The sequence below is a fragment of the Diuraphis noxia genome, unplaced genomic scaffold (assembly GCF_037042655.1).
Source record: "Diuraphis noxia isolate RWA-SAM2 unplaced genomic scaffold, SU_Dnox_SAM2 contig0001, whole genome shotgun sequence".
Lineage (NCBI taxonomy): Eukaryota > Metazoa > Arthropoda > Insecta > Hemiptera > Aphididae > Diuraphis > Diuraphis noxia.
This window is the reverse complement of record NW_028301711.1, coordinates 49182918-49209944: the sequence shown is the minus strand read 5'-3', so window position 1 is coordinate 49209944 and position 27027 is coordinate 49182918. Positions and strand designations below refer to the sequence as shown.

The 27027-nt window shown below is 29.0% G+C and overlaps 1 protein-coding gene across 2 annotated transcripts in view; it reads left to right on the top strand.

Annotated features, from left to right (window-relative positions):
* The window catches only part of LOC107161452 (carbonic anhydrase-related protein 10-like), a 229519-nt gene that overhangs the window by 107411 nt on the left and 95081 nt on the right, over positions 1-27027 (top strand). For both annotated transcript variants that reach the window (XM_089217208.1, XM_089217207.1), the window contains exon 3: positions 2316-2366. In XM_089217208.1, coding sequence (XP_089073334.1) covers positions 2316-2366 — 51 coding nt within the window. The remainder of the gene's footprint in view (positions 1-2315; positions 2367-27027) is intronic.

Sequence of the window (27027 nt, the reverse complement as noted above, 5' to 3'; positions counted from 1 at the left end):
TAAGTACTGGTTTCCTATACAAATAAATGTCATAAAGATTCATGATCAAGAAAACTCTGATCTGATTTTTAACATATAAGTATATAATTATATAAGTAATCACGTTCATGGTACATATACAATATACGATACCTACGTACCTATTCCTTATTTATTTTACATTTTTACATCTAATAATAGGTACACAAAAAAATTACAACATATTACTATACATTGAAACTGAGAAAAAAATGTGTGTCAATGACGAATGAGGTATTTAATTTATTTATATTAATCATTTAATATTTTACAAGACAAAACTACAAAAATAATGATAATTGAAATATTTCACACATTTTGAAATATTTCATGAAATTTTCAAACACTAGCTACAACTATATAGGATTACTGGTATTGTTTATAAAACGTCCAAAGTTTTCGTTTATCAAACATTGAGAATAGCTTAAATATTTATAGTGTGCCGTAAATTATGTGGTTTTAATTCTATGTTTGAGAACACAATAAATTTATAATATTTTTCATACTGAGAAAAAAATAAATATTTTAATATAAAATAAATGTGTATAATACTATGTGTATAAATTTATAAGCCTAAAAAAACAAGTGTTAAAAACATTAATAAGCGAATTAGTTTATTTTAAAAAATGTTCTAAAATATATTATTTTTCTGTGTATGGATGTGTAAATCAATTTAAATCTTCACAACTTTTTTTCAAAGTATTATTTTTAGAAATTTCTGCGCATAAGTAAACACTATGTATAATGTGCATTTTATTATGTATATACACATATTACGTACACATGTATTATTATGATATGTATGCAAACTTTGTTGTTAGATTTTTTTTTTTATTATTCAACCCTCACAATTCCAAAGGTCAGTGGCATCGGTATTTGGGGCGATTGTTGCTTAAAAAATAACAATTTTGAACGGTTTTAAACTATTCACGAACGTATTGATAAAAAGCTGTTTTTCACGCGCGAATAAACTATAATTGTAAGCACGGTTTACAAATACTGCAACTTGCTAGTCGCTTGTCACGTCATGTCGTTTTATTTTCCGGACGAATACAGTTGCTACTATTGTTATTTTCACCATACTACATGACACACGTACCTAGACGTGGATGAAGCACATTTTGAAGATTTATATAGTATTCGACTAATTGCCACGTATGAACATATTATTATATAGAGGATTCCCAGTAAAACCCAAGAGCGACCGTCTTCTTTTGTTGTGCCTCATCGCTTACAGTGAAGACTACCATCGATTAAATTTTCGCAACACTCATTGACTCTCCTTTGACGACAATGATATAATTAATATTTTAATCTAATGAAGTTATTAGAATATATCTTGTAAGTACATGTGACTGTTTGAAGACGAATAATAAACAAACGAAATAAATACGTTTAATATACTTAGGAATAAAGCAGAAATATACTATTCATAATCATAATATCGTATAGCATTATTATTAGGCACCTTTTGATTGTTGCCATTATTATAATAATGAGCTGTTACGAAGCATATACAATGAATTGTATCTTGTATGAGTATATTTTTGTGTGTGTGTGTACACTGTCAGTCCATCAATAAATAATTAGTTTAATACCTAAACTTTATATTACAATAATATAATATGTCTTTATGTTATATAATAATTATTATTATTATAGGTGCTTAAAAATAAAAACTGATATATTTAAAATCTTTCAATTAAAGGAAATATAAGGATCGTGTAAGCACGCCTTATAATTTTTTCTTCGTAACATGTATTTACTTTTTAAGTTTAATTGCGTATTTTACTTTTAAAAGGTATTATTATTACATAAAAATGTACAACACACTTCAGTATGTTTTATATTGTATACATTTATTTTAAAATTATTTTTCTGACTTAAATTTTGATTAAATACGACAAACCGGATAACAGTATTACCATAATTATTGTATTCCACAGCACACGATTCTGGTTAGTGATTATAACTGTTAGTTTACCAAATAATATTATGATCATGTCAATACTTGAGTACGTACTAGTGAATATACATATATTATATAGGTATTTACTAACCTAACTTATGGTACTAAAACGTGAAAAAAAAATTAATTAATTAAATAGGTAAGTGTTGATAAATTTCCTATGGTTTTATGTAAGACTTAAAGAAAACAACAACAGGTTGTAACACCATCGTTTGTAATATGTTTAAATATAAATCTAGCATAAAAATTTAAAACTTTATGATTTTGAATCCATCGAAAATTATTATTCAATTCAACAGATTAAATGGTTATTTCAATTTTGTTTCAGTTTTATCTACGGTTAGCTGGGAAGATTGGTGGACATACGATGGTATATCAGGTAAAGTATTTTATTCATATTTAAGTAATCATTATATAATTCGTTTGAAGTGGAATAAGCGTCATTATTAATTCATTTTAGATTCGAAAAAAATATAGAAGATAAGATAGTAGAAATTATTAAAACTAAATTTTAATTTAATCAAACAGTGGTGTTAATATAATATTCACCCATCGTATGACTTTGAATTTAACTGGTATTGAAGTCTAAAAATCATACTTAAAATGAACTTTTTGATATCTGTATTTTAGATTGCGTTAGAACCTTTTAGATATCAGTCGAAATCTATTAAATACCGTCATAGATACATAATATTTAATTTGGTCAAGGACTGACGCTGATATTATTTTTCTGAAAAGGTAATCGTACTAATGTCAATATTTAAACGAGTAGTTGTTCAGTTATTCAACTTTATGTATTAAGGATAAAAGTTCAATGATGATGGATTTGGTAGGTATGAGCACAATAGTGATTAAAAATTTAACCAGTTGAGAATTAATCCATAAATATGGTTAAAAATGGTACAAGCGTAATATTACTTGATCCAATATTACATTTATTTTATTTTTTTGTAAACAAATTTTCAAGAACTATAAATTGTCATCAATACAACAATTTAAATAACTTAGATACTGCTGGTTTGAATTTTAGCTTGTGTAAATTTTCTGAAAAAAAATGTCTGCTAAATAATTTAGAGTAGAAATAGAGATGTTTTCATATTATATAAAATATAACTTTTTATCACCATAAAACACTCTCTTAAAGTAGTACAAACAATTTCAAATTTTTAAAAATATGGAATTAAATTGTATTTAAAAACTCCAAAAATTAAAGTTTGAATGATTTAATTATTAAAGGAAAACATTATTGTTGAACGTGTTTGTATAATCACCATATAAATATGCAAAAGAGTTTCTTAAATTGCATAATAATATAGTAAGAATGGTGGGAAATATAATGTCAATATTACTGTACGAATTTGGAATGGAAATCGTATGGACAATCTCATTTGAAATACCCAGCGCCGAGTACTAATGCAAGATCCCCAAGTAGCACTAAAAAAACATGAGAACTTTAAAATAATATGTACCCGTTATATTTATTTTAAAATTCTAAAATCAAAATTCGAATAAGCTTATTTTAAAAAGTGAAAAATGAGGCTGAGTATGTTTGGTGAGCGTATACTTTGTAAACACTATCTATTATAGTTTAAGTCTGATCATACAAACTCAACAACTGGTTTTCACAATACGTGGAATGTGCATAATCATCACGTGTCAATAGCTTATTACATATTATGTGTTCCGTTTTAATAAAATTCTTCTAAATTTATTTTCCACCCTAAACATTCGTTGTGATGTCGACTGCCAAAAAGAGATTAGCACAGGCGAACGCGGTGGACCTTGCATGTCTGGCACACTGCAATGTCAGACAGCGCAAAATTCAACAGACAAGACGTAGACAGACTGCGAGAGAAAACTAAAACAAAATACTATAAAAACAAACGTGACGTTTATGAAATAATAATAGAAAAACATTGCGACATTAATCTGCAGTTATGGCGTCAACTCGTACTGGGTCGGACGGAAATCCACTCCTTAATCGCTTTTTCCTTACATTATATTATTACTAACCGGAAGTGTGAGCCTATATAACGGTGCACCGTAACAGCTCTCATGGGTCCTACGAAATGTCTGTTGTCTATGGGTTTATTTTGATCTCGTGGGGGAAATTCTTGTTGACCGAAATCGTACATTATTCCCATTTCTACGGACAATATGGAGGCCATCATAAAGTACCCATAGACAAAATATATGCACGTCATTATCAAAAAAGGTGAAGAGAATTTGGGAGACTTAGTACCCCAAGTTTCTACCAACTCTTCACAATTAAAAAGCCAGTACCTAGTACTAAGAAATTTCATTTTTGTAGAAAATATTGAAAGAGTGTAGCTTTAATTTCCCTTAAATGGGCATATGATGCGTATGCTAAGTACCTAACTATGTATTAGGTTTTAATACGTATAGTGTATACTGATAAAAAAATTATTGACAAAAAATGATGTATTATTAGTATTTAAATATTATATTATTCTCTATACCTATAATGGAAAATATTAAACTTGTTGATTTGGCTGAAAAGAGAAGAGTACGTTTTTATCGAAAACGCTTATGCCCGATCTCGTATTGGGGAAAAATATGTTCCATGAACAAAATTTAAATGTGAACTATACGAAAATGTTTATGCACATCTTATATAACTATATAAATTCGTTCAGCTGAACATTTGCATGGCTTCTGCGACAAAAACTTGAGACAGAAAATCATATCATTTTGAGCGTTTAGTTGAATAATTTAGTTAAATATTTGGTTCAAATCATAATCGACAAAAATATGGTAATCAAGTACCTATTTGAAAAATTCAAAAACTCCAAATTTTAATACATACATACTTTGAGAGTAAAAATAGGATGAGCAAATTTAAAAAAAATCACTTTTTATAATGTATTATATATGCAAATGTGTGATAAATAGACACTTTATTAGGTATTCAATAACAAAACGTGTGTAATTGACACAGCACATCAGCATCGATTAAAACAAATACAGGTTTTACATTTTCTAAAATAAAACTTTAACTATCGAATTTTAATAATATGTATACAATGGATAATAATATATGTATATGTACGTAGTTTATGTTATTCAATTTAGTCTTAGCCTTTTTATGTAACACGGCATGTAAACGACGTGCATTCTGAGAAAATTTTTCCAAGACTCGAGAGTATTCTCAAGTTTTTTATACGTTACTAGGTTATGACGTATTTTATACCTATAACTAAGTTCCGGTCTTGAAATATTCTGTTCTGCTAGTCCAACGTTCACCATCATAATTTGTTGAGTACAATATAATGCAAGTGCAACGATAGTATTAAGTATTAAATATGAATACGTTTTGGCAATGTATACAAATAAAATATTTTTCTTGAAAAATATTGAATTGGATATTTAATATTTCACTGTCAATGCGTGATTTTTTTCATTTCACGTACTCTAAATTATTCAAATATTAAAGTTCTCTTGCATACTTTAAACTACCTGACATACACCCACATTTTGTATATATTATAAGCGATAAGTAATATAGTTATGATAGTATACATCACAAAATATTATCCGACAAAATGCGTGAAATTTACACAGTATACAAATTACCTGAACGGTAAAACTATCCGTATCGATGTTGTGAACACGACTGTATTCGATTGAAACAAATACTGACTTTTCTTTTTTTTTTTTTAACATAAGACTCCAATATTAACGTATTTTAATATGTATATACAAACGTAATACATGTACGCAGTTTAAGTTGTTCAATTCTGTTTTCAACACCCATTTTCATTTTTCCACATGGGTGGTCTCGTGCGTTTAAGAAAAAATGCCATACTATATAGTATATACCTGCAGGATTCTGAGAAATGTCTGTTTAGTAAGTTCTCAAGTTTGTGTCGTATATTTCATACGTATAATTACATACAGGTCTCGAAACACTCTGCTCTGTCAGTATAACAATATATTGTCAAAAACTAGTACCTATGTATAAGATAAACACAGACGATGATAATTTTGTTATTATGGTATGATAATATTTATACTGTTTGGCGATGTATGAATAAAATATTTTTCCTCCAAAGTATCACAAAAAAATAGATTTTTTTTATCTCGGTGTCAATGCATGATTTTTTTATTTGGCGTAACCTAAATTATTTAAATATTATATTTGTCTCACACACCACATCGGTTTGTCCTTTATACTGCACATACATATATATATAATATATAATATGCACTAATAGTATACACAATTAATTATCAGACAAAACGCGTTTAATTAACACAGCACACCAGAAGACCATCATAACTCCTCGTATCAATAGTACGAATTCTGTTTTTTATTTCAAAAATAAAACTTCGATTATTGAATTTTAATATGTATTGCATCTATAATACTTTCGTCAAATTTGCAGCTTACGTTATTCAATTATTATGATTACAACACTCATTTTATAATCATTTGTTTTTAAATAAACCCTTTAGAAATTTCGAACGAGTTTCACATTAAGACTTTAATTTAACATCATATAATATTTACCTACAAAAACATATTATTATATACAGGTACATACTAATATATTCTACACGTCTGTGTTTGTGTATTTTATTTGTCATCAAATGATTTTATCAAACAGGACATCGGTAATAAATTATTAAATACATATCAAAAATACTTAATATGCACTCCGAATTCAGTTTCCACTGTTAGTATGGCGATGATGAATATATTATACTATACATATTGTACGCAAAACGTGTCAATTTATAGTGTTAACCAACTTGACTATGTTAATGTTCAAGTTATAATTTATATTTAGGGGTTGTTGAATTTTATCATTCAACATTTAAATAACAGTATCGATTTCAGCTGTAATAATAAAACAACACACACGCCCACGCCAAGCAATACCAAGAACGGTTATAATATTATTATTATAAAGATTAGTACCGATTAGGTTTGCGATCAATCAAATGTGTTTACAGGGTACGAGTGACCAAACTTAAAAAAAAAATACAATAAAATGGTAAAATATATTATGGTATCTATTTATTTTTAAAGTTTTTGAAAACATATCTCTAAAAATAAACAACCTATTAAAACTATTCATAACTTTTAATATTTTGTAAGTATGTAGGTATGTATTTACTCCATACAATCATGTAATACCATTACTAATAACTTTAACAGACGAACGAGCGAACATAACGGATATATTATATGGTGTTCCAAACATGTTAAATTTTTAGAAACCTAACATGGAATATTCGATCAAAATTACCAATGAATTATATTCCACTTAGTTTAAAACTAGAGAAATGAATACGATGGTGATTCGTCCAATCATTTCAATCATATGTTTAATCGTGAATCCGTGACTTATGTATATTCTATCATAATCTAATTGTAATTCAGTGTACAATTTTATTTTTTCACGATAAATGATCAGTCAAGATAGTATACAAATTCTAAAATCATTATAGCTATAACATTATACATTCGATGTATTGGCGACTCAAAAACCATGTCCATCACTTTTTTTTAATACCTAATGCAGCTATCCGGAATCTGATTTTTGTAATTTTTAAATATCTTACTTAAACATCATGTTTCAAAACTTTTAAGATGATTTTTTTATTTTATTTTTAAAATGAGAACTCTTTTTTTACAATAAACTAATTAACGTATAGTTTTGAAGAAAATGTTATCGTATGAGGTATAACTATCAAAATTGAAGGACAAAGTAGTTTTTTTGAAAAAAAAAAGAATTCAACTGTATGTACCGAGAATAATAGCTAGTTATGATAAAGGGTCTGAAATATATTATGTGTAGCTAGGCCTAACCTTGGCAATTTGTGTAATTGATAATAATTTATTGATATTTATAATTTCTAAAAACTCGACTCTTATATTGCACAGCTATGTGATTACCATCTAATTTATATTTTTTATAACGTTTTTTGACTTATGCTGCAACTTTCAAATGAATTCAGCTATTTAAAATCCTATTTGTATTGTATCGAGATTATAATATTATAATATTATATATACCTACTAATATGAGGGTATCAGAAGCAATCGTTTATTTTGAAATCTGAATTTGTAAATTTATAATTTCGAAACGTTTTCCCTTGAGAAGCGCGTATTGTATCGTTTTATAAAAGCTCTCGAGTATTTTTCTCTGACAAATAATTGCAAATTTGTTAGTCGGCTTATACTCGCGAGACAAAATAATGACAGAGGATCTCGATCTATTATAGTGCATCATAATATAATAATATGTCATTAGTTGACTTTTTTTTCGTCTCGTTCATTATTATTTTAGTTAAATATCCATGAAAATATAATATAATACACTGTTATATTTACATTGCATAATATGCATTTACACAGCTGACGAGGGTTGAAACAAATCAAAACAAAAAATAAATGTAAGTACTGAATATATATATATATATATGTAGTATATTATATTATGTTTTTGGAATCCAAACGATTTCTCCAGAGATCGTCCTTTCGTTGGGTAAGGTCTACCATCTCTGTTTTTCTGTTATAACATATTATACCTAAATACATATAAAATATAATTGATGAAATTGGATAGTTCATTAAGGTGAATTTTGATCACATGCCAAAAGAGCACCCAACCAAATATATAATGGTAACTGTATGATAGGTGTAACTTTTTTACTCGGCTTTTGGAGTATTCAGTGTTGTTTGTTATATAGTGTTATTATTTTATTATTGGTTGAATAAAAAAAAAAATTTTTCATCAGATATTTGTATTATTATAGTAAAAATAATGGTTTTAAGGCAATGGTTTTAACTAGAAATATGGTAACTACGAGGTTTTTCTGGCACGCTACCTCAAAAGCTATTCACATAGGCATGTTCTATCTTTTTTGAATCATCTATGAAAATATTAAACATATTAAAACTAAGGTCTTTAATAGTCGTGTAAAAACATTTGCTTGATAATTAAAATTAGCTGAGGGAGAAAAATATTGTGAATTAAGTATTATTGTTTGAAGATTTTCACGACAAAATTCATTTAAACCACAGACGTGATGCACTAGACCAACTGCGGAATTTCTTCGAAAAATCTCTGAGGCAAATCGAAATTTCTAGGTTTACATAAAACAGAAGACTTAGAAAGGCAAAAGAGTGGGATATTCTAACGAAGCCTGTCTAATAAAAAAAAATTTAAACCATTCACGAAAGTTAACTTTTTTTAAAATAAAGAAGCTGGTAATATATAATATTATATAGGTATATATAAATAGAAACAATAACACGATATATATCTCTCTACAAAATAATGATGTGTGTTATAAATTATATATTGTAACAATACATACAATGTTCTAAAAACATTGTTTGTTAAAATAGAATTTAATCTATTTTTCTAGTTACTATTCAATGTGAATACTTATTCATATATTATTATGATACAATACAACCGTTATTTTAGTGATATATTAAATATAATTTATATATGATAAACATGTTTTAGTACATTATAACAGATATCTATCGATTCCGATGTAGGTACTATATGAAATATTACTACTATACTATAATATATTATAACTATACTCAATATTCAAATTCTGGAGTTTAGGTTAATCCATGATAGATTTCTAAAAATAACATTAGCGTTATAGTTTTGCTTTTATCCTTGGAACTTACCACCTTAAACATATATCAAAACCAATCTATACTTCGTAATGGTGGCGATTTCCTCAATGAAAACTATCTTTTTTCAATTTTAATAGCTACATGTACCTATATAATAATAACAAGTAACCTGCAATACAAAGACAATCTTAGTCTAAATCCCATAGGTATTTGCAAAGTGGAAGATTTCTTGTTGAGAAAATAAAAAATCAAATCTTTCGTATACCTACGAATATTGTAATCAATGTTTTGTAAAATTGTACAGTAGTACACGATATGATGAATATAATAATATAATATCAAAACAAACTAGGAGAGGTTGGCATTCGAAGTATTTAATATCGTAGTAATTAAAATGATACACATATCGGATTATTGTCAGTGCATACCACGTTTCTGTTTGAATCAACCACTTCTATGAGAACTGTGCAGTGTATTAGTTAGATATTATTTAGGTATTTATTTTTTATAATATCATCTACTTTGAAAATTATATTATGCGTCACATGCACCGAGTACATATTATTTTGAATCACATTGCTGTAGTACAACAGATGTTATATTGTTATGTTATTAATACAATTATGGTATTTGTCATGACGGTCATTAGTCAATGTATATTACATAATCACAAAAAAAATTACATTTAGAATTTTTAATCAACGACTTTCCTTTAAAACCGTGATAAATCAGATAATAGCACATTGTGCTCACTTTGCATGCTTCATTGCTGGCCTTTTAATAATTTTAATCTAGGGGTACTCCCAAACGATTTTCTGCCTCCAAACCAGCCGTATTATTCGTAAACGCTCTCAGAATAGGTAAAACTAAATGTTTAATAGGGTGGCTTAGCCCCCTCCCCCTTGCTCCCTGAAAATATAATGAATAAGTCACGAAAATTGTTTTTATCAATAAAGAATACAATTGAGCCAAAAACCAATTCCTATGCTAAAAAACTGTTCCTAAAATTAAGTAATGCTTAGATTTGTTGTACTACTTGAGTACTTACACATACTAAATTAAACTTCTTTTTTTTTTCAATTGAGAACAAAGTTTTTTCCGTAATACTAGATAATTATTAATTATTATATTGTATCTAATATTCTAAATAATGTACTCACATGTACATTTATATTAATTATTACTAGCCATTTTTAGATAATAGTTAAATGTATTATAAAAATGTGTTGGGAGAGAAATGCCCACATTGATTACAACAAACCCCCTCCAAAAAAAAAAAAAAATCAATTTTGTCTTATAGTAAAGCTATGCCTATGGATTAACTATAGTCATTTATAATAAAAATAATAATACATATTATGTAGTTGCCGAAATTGCTGTCGCTACCATCGGTTTTATGCATGTGATAATAATTATGTGAATAACTTATTTGAGCCACAAGGTAAATTCGAAATGAACAAAATTTTCATGTTTTTCGAGTGAAAAAAAAAATCGAAATAAAACGAACAACAATAAAATCCCCCGGTAACCACGGTAAGCCATATAATATTATTATTATAGCCGCAAGTTGTACAAGTTCTCACGTCATAGTAGAGCGTGCTGATAAGTTTCACTTCATAATATATATATATACTTAATATATTCCCGAGCGAGCTTGTGTGTCTTTGGTGTTTACACGTTTACTTTACCCGGTCACACTGCCAAGACTTTTGAGAATTTTTACTTGTTGTAAATTACGTCATGACCCTAACTCATATATATATATATAGAGAGAAATGTGTGTATATTATACGCGTCTCACTCACGCACAGTCAGAGGTATTTAATAAAAATCTACGAGACTAACTATACGAAAGCAGCGGGCCGCTCCCTGACCGTTTTACTTTCCTAGAACAATCGACAGTAGGAGAGAGAGAGTGTGTATGTGTAAGTAAGGTGTACTATATAATACTACAAACAACAGCCATATACACACAGGTGCACTATACTCGTCATCGATACATTTTTACTACACCCAACGGGCCACACAAAATCTATAAAATATATAAAGAAACTTTTACGTTGCCATATGAAAAACAAACCGATTTTACACTAGGAATTTATTGCGGAGCAATATAATATCACGTCAAATTTAATTAAGCGACCGCCGTCTCCTGTGCGCGATATCGTCTTTAAACTATATATATATATTATTATATCATCCGACCACCACAGCTCTCGGCCGAATGGGAAAAAAAACACCCACCTCGTACCCGAAATCGTGGTATCATTTATAGCTAGGTAGGTGACAGTGTACGTTTCCTTTTTCGGTCAAACCAAAAAGTTTAATATATTTTACTTTAACAAGTTGTACTACCTATTAATAAAAATTAAAAAAAAATATTACCCCGCTACAGTTATATAAAGAATGGTCAAAATACTATGTTATCAACATTTATACAAGATGTAATAAATAGAGCTGACATTTGGAATAACTTTTCAAATCAATTTTTTTTATTAATTTTTTTATTTTTGTTCATTAAGTGACCCTAGCACTACATGTATAATACGTTTATTTTTATATTTATTTTTTAGTGTACTGAAAATGAAAAAATTTAAATTTTATAAAAAATGTTTTGAATAAACTCAAAATAGCCTAATTGTGAATTTAATTATAAGAACAATATTTTGATGGTAAAAAGATTTATCTATAAGTCAAGTGTAGTTTATATTTTAGAATTTTTTTTTCTTTTTTTGGTTAAATTAATTTAAAACGTAATTAAGTTATTACGTTCCAAATTATTATTCATGAAGTTATTATACTATAATGACTTTAAAAAAATTAAATTTTGAGAATTTTTTGACATGACTATATTTCTAAAATTATTTAATACAAATAATATTTAAAAAAATTGTCATATTACGTTTAATTAGCATAATTTTTTTTTTTTTTTTGGTTATGTCTTTCTGTTACACTCTGTATACATACTTACTTTATAAGCATTACTGTTTTAGTTTTAAATGATATATAGTGATTCATTCTAACTTAGGTAGGTAACCTAACCATAAGTAGCACCGATATAGTGTAGTCACAATCAAACTCGACGACCTCCGAACAAAATATACATGGATGTATTTTATTGTATATTTTTGTTCAATGTATATTAAATCAGTTTTATACAACTTATGCTATTAATATTGTTTATAATATCACATTTCATGAAAAATTTAAGACTTAACTACCTATTTAACTTTTAATTTTGGCTGAAAAGAGAAAAGCATGAGTTTGGTCGTAATAAGAATCAATTTTTTTTAAAAATTTGGCCAAATATGAAATCGCTACGATTTTGGTCTAAAAGTTCTCAGCCTTAAGATACCTTATCTACATTCGATGTGGTTTTAACACTGCGAATTATTTCAATGTTACGCCTGGCTGGTCAAATAAAGTTAAAATTGGTTAGCAAATGAGTATTGAAGTCATGGAGGTATATTTTAAATGTATTTTTTGACTCTTCCCTCTCATTTATACACGAACATAAAATATGCAAATATAATTAAAATTTTTTTTTAATTTTATGTTAGTATCTATTATATTGCTTTAAATTTATTAATTTTATATTAAAGGACGACTATATTAAAGAACAATTCAACCTCGTGAATATAATTCACAGTGTAATATGTTCATTTATTTGTATGCTATAAATCACACGTGTCTCATAGCATACCAGCTATTTGTGTTTGGGTACGAAACTATGGCACGTAATATATTTTTGCCATTGTGTAAACACTAAACACTAAACACACACACACACATACGCGTGCACATGTTGGAACGTATGCGTAGGGTTGTCGTTATTTATCGTGTGAATCCTATTGTGGGTGTGGGTGTGTGTAAAAACCAAAATAAAGTCACCTATTTGCAATTTGAGATTTTTCAATCAACTCAATTTAAATAATATTTTATGACATAATATTATTAAAAGAATATCAGATAGGTAGATTTTGCTAGAAACATGATTTATGTAAATTTACTCGATACATTTAATAAGGAAACAAACATTTTTTTTTACACATTTTGAAAAGGTAAACAATGTAATAAACAGACATGATTAAAAATATTTGTGCCTACTTATTTACATGTGGTTTAAATTTAAGCGTATTAATTACATTGAAAGGAAAGTATTTACAAAGTATAATATTATTTAAGATTTTTATCACAATAACTTTTGAAATATAAATTATATATTATAAATTTTAAACGGGCATGGCCGTTTTCGACCAAAAACGTACCTTTTTTTACCTTTTGAATACCCGATTCATTTTTCGACCAAATTTTGAAGAAGGTCGATTTCTTTTTCAACCAAAAACGTACCCTTCCCTTTTCGACCAAAAAAAAGTTTAATATAATATACAATATTAATGTCATAAAAATCGAAAATTATTAAAACCTATAATAATAACTTATATAATATAATGTTTTGTTGTAAATAGTGGTCGCCGAGTTTGATTGTAATAATGTGATGGCTATTGGTGGCAACTACCATAAAGGTTACTTTTTATGTAGAATGTACCCACACCGATTGTTATAAGTATTGTAGCGAGTCACTATATTTTATAGCTAAGATAAAATATCAATAATCAGTATTTTATTTTTGTAAAATCGATACTCGTGCAGCCGTGCAGTCATGCAGTCCATAACGTCATAACCACAGTAGTACAGTGTTTATGCGTGTATCAAACTATCTTTACGTCGTTTTCATCGTTTTCATAATTCAAAACTATTGTTGTTTTACAAATGGCTGAATTTATTGAAAGTAATCGTGGTAAAACGTTATTAGTTATAGATAATTATAAATCTATTATCGTGATCATTAAATAAAAAAAATAATTCAACACATTGGCGATGCATTAAAAGAGATTGTCGTGCCAAAGTGTACACAGAAAATCAAATTGTCATACAACATCATGATGAAAATGTATCACACAACCATTCACCATATGGTCGGAATACAATATCGAGGAAAATATTATTAGTTCAGCGTGTAAACGGAAAGCAACTGATGAACTATCAGTTAGGTCAAAAAAAATTTTTTTAAAAGAAGTTGGTGAAAATGATGAGTCTTTACAGTTTAATAGAACAGACATAAAACGAATAAGTAAGAATGTATACGAAGCATGGCAAAAGACTTTTTTATTGACACTACAAATTATTTTATTAATATTATTAGGTATTCATTTATACATTTTAGTATTTTAAACAACTTATATATTTTTTAAGATTTTGGATGATATGTATAACATAAAGACTTATATGTGATTATTATCATTATTTATTTGTGAACTACTACTATATTTAAAAATAACTAACAAAAATTATTTTTTCTACATAAAGACTTATAATTATTATTATTAAATAATAATTTTTTGGTCGAAAAGGTTCTCGCCCTTTTAATCATTTTATCAAATTTTTACCTTTGAACGATCTTAGGAACAGGTTAGATATAGGGAAAATAAAGGGAAAAAATGTAATGTCTTACCGAATTTACTATCTAGTAAATTTATGGTAAGTTTTTCCGTAAAATTTCACACATATCTTAGTTTTTGTTATTGAATTGCACATAATATTATACAATAGAATTGAGTATATTACTTTATATGATTAATAATTGTTAGTTCTACAAATTTATAAAACTATATATTACTATACCTAGGACTTATGTATATTACAATTAGAGGGTATGAACATGCTTGGTGAACCACCTTGTATATAGCTGTTTTTGTTTTGACTTTATAAAGTTTATCGCTACTGATATTGTCTGGAACATATCCATTGGTTGCAAATCGATTTTTCTAGAAATTTATTTTTATTTTTCCACCGTAACTAAACGCATTGGTCGTTTCAGTGAAATAAATCAAAAATGAATAGTATTTATTATTATGCGAATAGTTACGTCAAGTATTTTTCATGTGTATTCAGTGCATATATTTTTGCAGCAATTAGTTTTACACTTTTACTTCATTCGCATATTATTATTATGAAGTATTTTAAAATAATTACTGAGCGTATATTATAATGGTTATGACTTTACGAGTGTTACAAGCATTGTAGTGTTGTGCTATTGTGCATAGATTAAAGACATTCGAAAAATATGTTGAAATTTTATTAATAACATGAAGTACACAACACTGTATTATTATTACTCTACTACATAATATATAATATATAACATTCAATAAACTAAATTTACTTAAACTGCACTAATGTGTGGAATGGCCCAAATGAGTTATAAAAACTCTACTGGGAATTATTATGAAAAATGCACAAAACAGCTAGTAGGTAAGTAAAGCATTTGAAAATCTTTCTTGTTTCAAAACGATAAAATCGCAATTAAATAAGTAATATATTTTCTTGAGCTGCTTGTTCAAATAAATAACGCCACATTGTACCATCGTAAAATGAGGTGGAATTGAACACTTCCCAACTATAATTGAAACAAAATATACATAATATCGGTTACAAAGTACCAGCTAATCTTGTGATATTAAATTCAAATCAATTATTTTGAAAATGTAATCTTTTCGATCATTTCGACTAGTATCAATAGATTAAAGTTATCGAATAACGATTGTTGTCATCGTTAAACGCCACCAAAGTGTCGTAAAAACATATATTAATAGTATACACAATATTACACATATTGCTGTTATTCCCTTTTAAAATGTTCCAACAAACATAACATGTTAACGACAGTTTCTGCATAATATGAACATTTGGGGATTTATATTATTATAACCAAGTGCACCTGTTGAATTTGAATTTTAGAACGCACCGCGTGTGTAAAGCTCATCCATGGTATACTCGTTTTATTCAAAACATATTATTATGAATATATTGCATATTTGTCAGATATTTCCAATAATAACATAGAGGCACATATCAAAAGAACCACCGTACGGTATGCAAAGCTCGTCCCATACAAATGTACTACCTACCTATCGTATATTTCAATAGGATTACCAGCTATATCTTAAAGCTCAGGTGGTTTTCAAAATCATAATCTTAATTCCTAACACGTAAAACGGATGAAATGGAAATATTATACATATACATATAAACAAATCAAAGGAAGATACAACATTTTCAGTAACCAAGATCAGTTGTAAATTACCATATTGTGTAGGTACGGATATATTGGGTCATCGTCTAGGGACGATATAATATATTGTATAGGTTCATACATATAAAAAATAAAATAAACAAACATTTAAGGTTTTGGAACAGAATATCAAATTTAATATCCAATTGCATACATAAATTAACACTCAACATCCAAGGAATCTAGCCATACCAGTATGTCAATACCTCGGGGGGTTACATTGGCGAGTTTCTTACGTATGTCCTTGATTGGCAGTCCAAAATTAGTTTCTGTATAAATTGCACGCCAGTGGGCACAATCGCACTCCGATATCTTACCTAACATCCATTTCTACAGTTTTAGTAGACTGTTATAGTAACTGGTATGCTATTTCTGTAGCCAATAAGTATTGTGATAAGTATACCAGATGAAAATACACTACTATAAATACATTATCATTCTATAAAGTTTTTTTACACACAGATAACTTTCTACTTTCTTTTATTATGGTCCTGTAAGCAATGTTACTTGCAGTTAGCGTCAACGCTGTAACGTTTTGTGTCTTATGACCGGTTACAATAATATCACTTTAGATTCGGTTAGGTATTATATTGTTCAATACTAACATGACACAAAATTATCAGGTATATTATATTTATATAGGTCTAATCAGACGTACGTATGACGTTGGAGTGACAGAGAGATGGAGTTACGGAGTGAACGAAAGGGGATGTGTGTGTGTGTGTGTGTGAGAGAGAGAGAATCAAAAAATATAACGCAAACTTCACCGTGACGACGAATGGATGGGGATAAAAAGCAGTATTCGCGAGCGCATACGGTGGGACGGGGTGGAAATCATTGGTATAAAAACAAAACGAAAAAAATCGAAAAAACAACGTCGGTGGGGGGGGAAAAAAGACGAGAGGGCATAAAGAAAAAGGTCGTCGAGAATTCCGACCGAACTTTTATTATGCAGGTCAGACACACGGCGTTGGCGGTTTGCTGCCGTCGTTATATTGCATACGTAATGCAAGGAACGAGACAAATGTGTTTTGAACAGCACACGGATTGCAATATGATAAACTAGTTTGTCTTATTCACCCGAACTCGCGCGTGGACTATGCTCTCCCGCTCGCGCATATAATGTCATCATCTGTTACGGGGTGCCGTTATTGCGAGACAGTCTCACCATAGTATTATTATTATTATTATATAGTCCATCGCGTACGTACGCGCGTCGTTCTCCGTCACAATGACTGGTCGGGAGGGGCGAGGGGGTAAGCGAATTCGAAATGTGTGTGGCGTACATTATTATTATATAGAAAACAAAACGTACTAGTGCAGTTTATATTATAAAACATCGCATACATCATTGCGCGTACGATAATAAAAATAATGATATCGCAGCGGCAGCGGCTAGTATAATAATAATAACACATAGGTACTATGTACGCAAATTCTATGTATGCCAGAGGGCAATATTATTATTGTGTACCATTATTATAATAATATAATATTACATACAAATGTCACGGATGTCGCTTTGGCTAGGGTTGCATGTTAGGTATATATCGATTCAAGTGCAGTTAATATAATATGTCTAACTGAGTGGGTTATATCTACTCACAAATATATAGGTACGTGCTATTATTGCGACGTTTAAACAATAATAATATGATTGTATTGGATCATCAAATCGCTGGAGTTGGCAATGTTGGCATCAATTCACTCAAGGGAGTTCACTGGGAGAAATATTTCCGTTCCCTGAAAAAAAAATTCAGTTAAAAATAATTGTTTTGTCATATTATGTTTTATAGACAGTCACGTACAACTCACGTTTCTGGATTTCCATAACATTTTCAATGAAGACAAAAATAGTTTATAAATTTGATTTGAACAGGTATAAGAGATTTGTTAATCAATTAATTTATATTTAGTACCTGCAATGTCAATCGTTTGTTTATTGATTTCTTTTTTTTTTTTAAATATAATACCTATACTCATTGAAATTGAAACAATCGATTTCACAACCAATATATCAAAATTTTAGCAATACTAGTACCTAATTAATATATTATCGCCTATTGAAAACTAATTTTTAATTTTTTTTTATGGAAATTTATCAAAAACTTGAATGTTTAAATTGTATACCTACACCATCTCTTTTTTTTTTATTAAAGAAATGACAATCGTCAGCGTGGCCATTGGGATAAGATACATTTTTTTTTAAATATGATACATGTATACACCATTGTTTAGTCGTATGATGGTAAACTGTATAAATAATTGCTGTACCTAATTCCTTTCTTATTGATTAATGTAAATTAGGCCTTAGCATTTTCCTCCATAAACGAGGTACTGTTTTTCTCCACTGGCCATTTTCCTCCAATAAGAAATATAATATGAAATAATAGAATAGTTAATATCAATAATTTATACATGGCCAAAAAAATAAATAAATAAATTGACTATAATTATTATAATTTGTTTAATTAATAATTATAGGAAATTTTAGACACAAATAAATACCTGTTTAAAGAAAAGAAACATCAGACATAATATGAATAATTATTTTAATTTTTGTAATGACTCGAACTAGCGTTTTTCCATAGCTGATATAGATAGTCGATACCAGAATGTAATCATCAACCAATAAGCGCAAACTGTGATTCTAGCCTTACTCTATCTTTATAATACGAAAAGTAATACAACAACACTGACTAAGATATTAGAGGGAAATATTCATAATTTTAGTCGAAGATGTCTGACTTTTAGAATTTTTATCTATTATCTTTATCTAAATAATATTTTATTTATATATTCCCAACACTGTATAAAACCATCATGATCAATGATTGCTAAAATGATTAGTTGATACAAAATAGCCATGAACAATAAACATTTCGTTTAAAAGATATTCATATTATTTATTTTATAATTATTACATCACGGTCATATACTATGCAGTTTGTATGCATAGATTTCGAAATGTGATACCTACACGATTTGATAGTTTTATTTCAATTCATAATGATGCAATTTTATATTTCAAACATTCGTTTGGGCTTTATACAGATATTAATGAACGTGTGAAAATTTTAAAGTAATTTATATTTATAACATTTCTAGTTTAAATACTACGTATTAAAAAAAAATTTAAAAAAAAAATGTTGAAATATTTTTTCCTTATCCTCTAACCTTCAATCGCTTCTAAAATAAATGTTCAATATTTGACAAACAATTATTGTTTAGTCATATTGTAAGGTGTAACATATAAAATGAAATAAAAGTATAAAATATATAATATGATATCTTACTTTGAAAAAAAATTGTTTGGGAGCTCTAAAACTATTTTATACAGTAATATAAATTTGAAAAGCAAGCTATGTTCGCTTCACTACGCATTGATATCCTATTGATACGTACCTTAAGTCAGATTGATTATTATGCTTTACATATTATAATAAAACAATTTAAAAGGAAATTTATATTGCATTAGTTAGTTTTAGTTTTTGTATTGATTTTACAATGATGTGTGTGTGTGTTTTTTTTTTTTTTTTTTTGTCTGTGTACAGCATAACTAGTCGAAATAATGTTTCAATTTCAAACTTTGGGGGTGGTTTACGATGTACAAGTGAAAATCCTTGGTGCATTTTACAGGTTAAAAGTAAACATTTTCCTACAGTTTTCAGAAAAATCGAGAAAAACAAAAAATAAATGACAGAAAAACGGGAATTATTACGCAAAACCAGTTTTCGACCAAATCGATTATTTTTATATGGTTGTAATTCAAAAACTAATCACTGTAAATACTTGAGATTTTCACCAAATGTTTATGTTAGTGTTTTCTATATACAGTTTAATTTTCAAAAATGTTTGACATTTTTTGATTTATTAGATTTATAGATAACTGAAACTTTCGATTTGTATAAGAAACTTTTTTTTGAGTGTCGGTAAAAAAATGTTGGATGACTAAAAAAAATTGAAAATTTAATACAAGGTTCCTTATGAGTTTTTATTATTGTAGCTAAAAAAAATTAAAAATTGTTAATCACAATTTTTTTTTTATAAGCGTTTATATTTCAAATTTTTACGAAATCTGTCGAAAACGCGAAAATTTGCAAGTAATTTTGAAGTCCAATAATCATAAAAATTTTGTGTTCATAACTTAGGATGAAAAATACAACACTAATTTTTCCATAAGTTTTCCTTCAAGTAGCTATAGAGAAATCTCGAAGCATCATTATAGAAAAAATTTTAAGTGCGTTTGAATTTTAAATTTGTATGAAATCAGGTATATGTATATCTCTGATAATAATATAAGGTATTATGAATTATGATAACTACATGCAATGTTTTTGGAAACATGCCTTATGCAAAATGCGGCCTAATTGAAAAATAAAATATTTGTTTCAAAATAGAATATATGACAATATTTAAATATAATACATCCTAGACTGACAAATCATCTCCGTTCAGAATCGTTTTTCGTATACAATGATACCTAACCGTATTGCATTCAAATCTAACCTACCTTAGTCAGAGGTCCACCGCACCACCTAATGTACAGCAGAGCGACATCCACTTACCCGCTTTTTATATTAAAAAATGTAGGACAAGCTAAATATTACAATAAATAGAATAAATGTATTAAATACAAATTACAAATAGCCACAAAATGTTTTTATAAAATAACTAATTAACCTATATATTTACTACCTATTAAATAATAGACACAGATAACAGTGGCATCATGGAGGGGGGGGGGGTAACTTGGGCATTTTTCATAGTCATTTACAACAACTATAGATTGGCACATTTTAAAATACTTATTTAATAAGACTGAATAATAAATTATTTTATTACACACTGCAGGATATCCCCGTGAGGATTTACCAATCTTTCTAATATTGAATATTGTGTTATTTTCGCGAAAATTTTAAATTTAAATTGAGTAAAGACCAGATTCATGTTCAGCTGTAATCTAAAAACTTGCTTCTAAAATGTTGAAATTTGCAAAATCGTGCAAAAACCAATCATAATTAGAAATTAGGTAATAAATCTTTAATTATTGGTATTTCAAATTTAATTTTTACTGTTATTTATTTTTATAATATTACTATTTTATTAGTATTTGACATTATATAAAAAAAATTAATTTAATTAATATAAAATAATTATAAATTTAAAATTATAAAATTTAAACTGATTTACAATATCAAAAATTCGACTTACCCCGAAAACCGTTAGAGCAGGAATTCCGGGATTTGCTGCAGGAATTGGCAGGAATTGAGCACTAAATATTGGCGTTGGAAAAAATTAAAAAAGTCGAATCTCAACCTTGGGGGGTTAGAGAAATGTTTCCCCCGCCGCACTTATAGTTTTTTAATTTTTACGGGTCTGGTTTTTGAGCAGGAATTCCGGGGTTTGTGTCAGGAATTGGCCCCACCCTGAGAAATTTTGACTTTCCGGGAAAACCGTTAGAGTAGGAATTCCGGGGCTTGTGGCAGGAATTGGTAGGAATTGAGCACTAATTACTGGCGCAAAAAATTGCAAAAATCAAATTGGGGGATGGGGCTGGGGTAACGTACATGCATTGTCCCATGATAATTGTTTAAAACACAATTAGTTAGGCAATAATAATAATATTGTGTAGGTGCCGTTAACAACCACAACTCCGAGTCAGAATTACATTTGTTTGTCCCAATAGAGAGTTCTTCTTCGTTAAAACATGGCATTTATATAATAAGGTACCTATATTTCATCGAGTATAATTAACACTATGCCCCCCCCCCTCACACACAAATAGTTATTTTCTCGCTCCTAAGCGAACCCCTCGTTATAATTCGTTCTGACGTGACCACAAACTGTTTTTGTTTAGTAACAGACGGCGAAAATGATAATAATATATAAATGTGTGTTGGCTAAGCTATAATTATTTATTTCACTTGAGCGAGCGGTAAGTTAAAACTGAAGTGGAACCACAGGGATAGGTCAACTGCATTTGTCAGAGCATTTATGGTCACACACGCCGGAGAACTGTGGTTTATCATCCCCATACCCACCAACAGGCCGCCAAGGTCACTCTTCCTTCCTCATAGATTACTATTATGCCAAGTGCCGCGGACTACGGTCTACTGGTTTTGTGGTGGCAACGGGACAATTAAAATATTTTCATATATAAATTCGTATATTATGTACCGTAAGGGTCTCTGGGTATTACCGTTTTCCTCTATTGAGAGATGACGCCGTACTCACAATTAAATTGTTTGTAAAAACATTTTCGTGCGAGAGTAAAAACCACTTGAGCTACAAAGCCACAATATAACAATCTGAAAATGTTTATGAGATATCAACGTTAAACGTAATAATAGAACCGACTATATATAGGTACTAGGTAGTATAGCTAAATTATGACTCTAAGCTTACGGTAAAACTCGAAAAAAAGGCAGCACACCCTATATGGTATGTACATGTCCGATTGGTCTAATAGAAAATAACATATATTCTAGGCCATTCATGCAGCGCACATTTTATTTAATAATATAATAATATAATATGTATACAAACATCGCCGCTCCATCGGATTTCGTATCGCAACTTTGCGGCCATAACAACGTTACAGCGGCTGTCGGACCATTGCACCACCGAATAGGACTTGTATTCGATTACCGATGTACTATCATAACAGCAACCATACATTGTTATATTTCAGTTACTCGGAAAGCGGACACAAAACGGAGTTCACTAGGTACCCGTATATATATAGATATAGATACTGTGAGGAGGCGAATCGGTTGTCAGCGTATTATTTTTTTTTCTTCTTAACGTACACATTTTAACGGTCGTTACGGACATTTGTCTGTTTATCGCGTGTTTTGTGGCGGTGGTTGTTTATCGCGGTCGTTCGTTAGTCGACGTTTCATTGACGGCCGCAGCGGTAAAAAAAAAAAATACCGAGAATTCGATAAAACACGGGGCTTATATCAGACAGAAGAAATGAAAGAAGGTGCACTTTATTTATTTTTATTTTGGTGAACGACCGTTCTCCAAATACAGCGTAAACATCGAAAACCTGCACGTCCGTCCGGAAGAATAACACAATATTATATTATTATTTGTATTGTTTTATAATAGCACAACGATACTGCTTCCAAAATATATTTGAAGGGGTTATCCAGTTTTATAATTTATACCTTTTTCATAGTTCCCTGAGAATCCACTGCTATTATAGCTGTAATAGTTTCCTATTTAAAATAAACTAAATATTGGCTTAAACATTAAAATATATAAACAAATATATTTCACGTAATAATACAACAAAATGTAGATTATATTTTGTTAAATTCATATAATATAAGTGTAGACACTAGTTAACAAAACAATTTTTCTTATTTAAAAAAAAAAAAAAAAATAGTACACCCACCTAAACTTGTAAAAATGGGAGTGAGCCAAAATAATAAAATAATAATAAATTAATGACAAAATATTTTTGGGATGTAAGCCAACAGTTCATCTTCTTATGGTACTCCCTGGGAAGTAACTCTAAATAAACTGGAACGCACTTGAGACGTTAAAATATTATAATTGGGAACTCCACATGCAAATTAATGACTGCAGAGCTGCAGTTCATCCTGACCAACCCCCATCCTACATTACCACACCGAAATATCAAAATATTATAATTACCTTTTTTTTTTGCTTTATGGGCCATTAAGGCCTTTTGGTTTCTACTATACCTCTCCACCTGTCACGATCAATGACAATCTCAAAACTTACTCGTCTACCATTCTTATATCTGCATTGACTTTATCCCGCCATCGTTGACGAGGTATTCTCCTGGGGTGCTTGCTAGTTTGATAATTAATCAGTACTTTCTGAATTATGCTCCCCTCAGCTTGCCATAAATGACTGGCCTATTCTAGACTCTTGGCTTTTAGGAAGCATCTAATAGTTGGTTTATTATAAAGCGTTTCTAAGTTGGTATTTATTATCTTTTCATAATCTTCAGTTAATCCATTTCTCGCAGAGCTGTATATTTTCTTCAGCACCTTTTTCTCAAAGATAAGAAACTCATCTTCATCTCCTAAAGTTGTCGACCATGTCTCACAAGAATATATCACTATTGGCGTAAGTAAACTAAATACATTATTCCTTTGTTTCCCAAGATAACATTCTCCAACTTAACAATTTATTTAGTGAGAAATACGCTTTGATTCACTGAGTTTATCCTAAGATAATCTTCATTGTGCATATCATTTTTAATGATTGATGTTTGATATTTGAAGGCATCAACCCGTTCAAAGGTGTATGGAGGTGTATAGCCCGACCACCAAATCGTTCATAATAGGCGTGTGACGTGCCATTAGCATGCATTTTGTTTTTGTTTCGTTAATTATAAGTACCATATTGATGTAACTTTAAAACAAATGACCATAGATACATGAAATTTTCACTGTATGTTTATTATATAAGTATATTCTATCCACCATGCAATTTTCAAAAATGTTTGACTTAAGTTGAACTATTCATAGGCATTTGAAATTTTCGATCATAATTAGTTTTTTTTTAAATTAATATCGATAAAAATTTATTTGTTCGGCAGAAAAGCTTGAAAATTTAATACGAGGCTCTTAACATATTGTTACAATAGCAGTTGAAAAATAAAATAAATTCATAGTCACAATTTTTTTTTATAAGCATTCAAAGTTTGAATTTCGACAAAATACTTAAAAATCACGAAAATTCACAAATTATTTTAAGCTAGAAATTCATAAAAAAATTTCTTTTTAAATCTAAGTTTTGAAAATTTTTAATAATCTATAATATATCCTAGGCAGATAAGCCGTCTTCGCTCAAAATCGTTTTTCGTATACAATGATATAATATCATTGGATTCAAATTTAATTCCATCCATTACAGTAACCCACTTGTAACCTACTGTCTGTACAGCAGAGCGACATCCACGACTTACCCGCCTTTTTTAGAGAATTTATTAAGTACCGTTTTAACTTTATCCAATGTAAATTCTGTGATTTCTGGCTCCACAGTACAGTAGATTATTTTTTCGTAGTGTGTTATTTTATCTTGAATATTATTTAAAATTCTATTAAAAAATTCTATCAAGTGTAGAACACTTTTTTTAGCATCTATTATAAGGTTTCCCTAATCGTCCTTTATTATTGATGATCTTGCTTTATAACCTTAATTTACATAATTATATTTCTCAACAAATAATCTTGGATTCTTTTTGTACATTTCGATATCTTCTATCAGCTTCTTTTCAACTAATTTCTTACTTTGTCTTAATATTTTACTTGCTTGAGACCTTGCATTTTAATAAGAATGTATTTTCTCCTATGTAGCGTTTTATAACATGTTAATCCTGCATAAGTTGTGGTTCCTGATTACTTCGTCACATTTTATACTAAATAACTTGTTATTTTTCTTCAATCCCATGACTTGTAAGTTTTCTGTGCCATTATTCGCAGATTCATTGATCATTACTCATGTTTCATCAATGTCATTCTGTTGCGCAATTTCTCTATCAAGTATGTTAGCCAAATTAATTTGGTATGCTTCGACTTCTGCTGGGTTTTTTGCTTAATCGGCGCTCAATTTTTTAGTTCTTGTTTTGTGTTGTTTTATCTTCTTCCAGCTCACTGACAACTTTGTCACGAGGTTTGCGATTACTAGATAGTGATTGGAATCACCATCCGCACCCCTGTAACTTCTTACATTCGTTATGCATGTTTAATGTCTGCTATTAATTATAACGAGTTTGGTTTGATTCTTAGTTTTTGTATCCGCAGATATCCATGTGTGCTTAAAAATATATTTTCTTGGGAAAAATGCGCTACTTACTACCAGATCTTTATATGTTGCAAAACTGATTACTCTCATGCTATTATTATTTGATGATATTAGGTGCAAGTTTTCCAGTCCTATTATAGGTCTATACAAAAGCTCTTATCTGATTTGGGCATTGAAATCCCCCATTAGTATTTTCATGCAGTTTATAGGTTGGGTGACATATATTCTTTCTAGTTCTTCGTAGAATTTACATTTGATGTCATTGTTTCCATGCTAAATTAGAACGCCCTTCTAACTTTAAAATGCACAGATGATCGCTTACTGGCGTAAAGCTGTTGACATGTGGTAGTATTGCGTCATTAATCATGAACCCTAATCCATATTCATGTCTACCATTCTCTGACTCACTATAGAAAATGGTGTAATTTTCAGATTTTACATTACCATTGCCAGGCCACCGTAGTTCTTGTAGTGCTACTACTA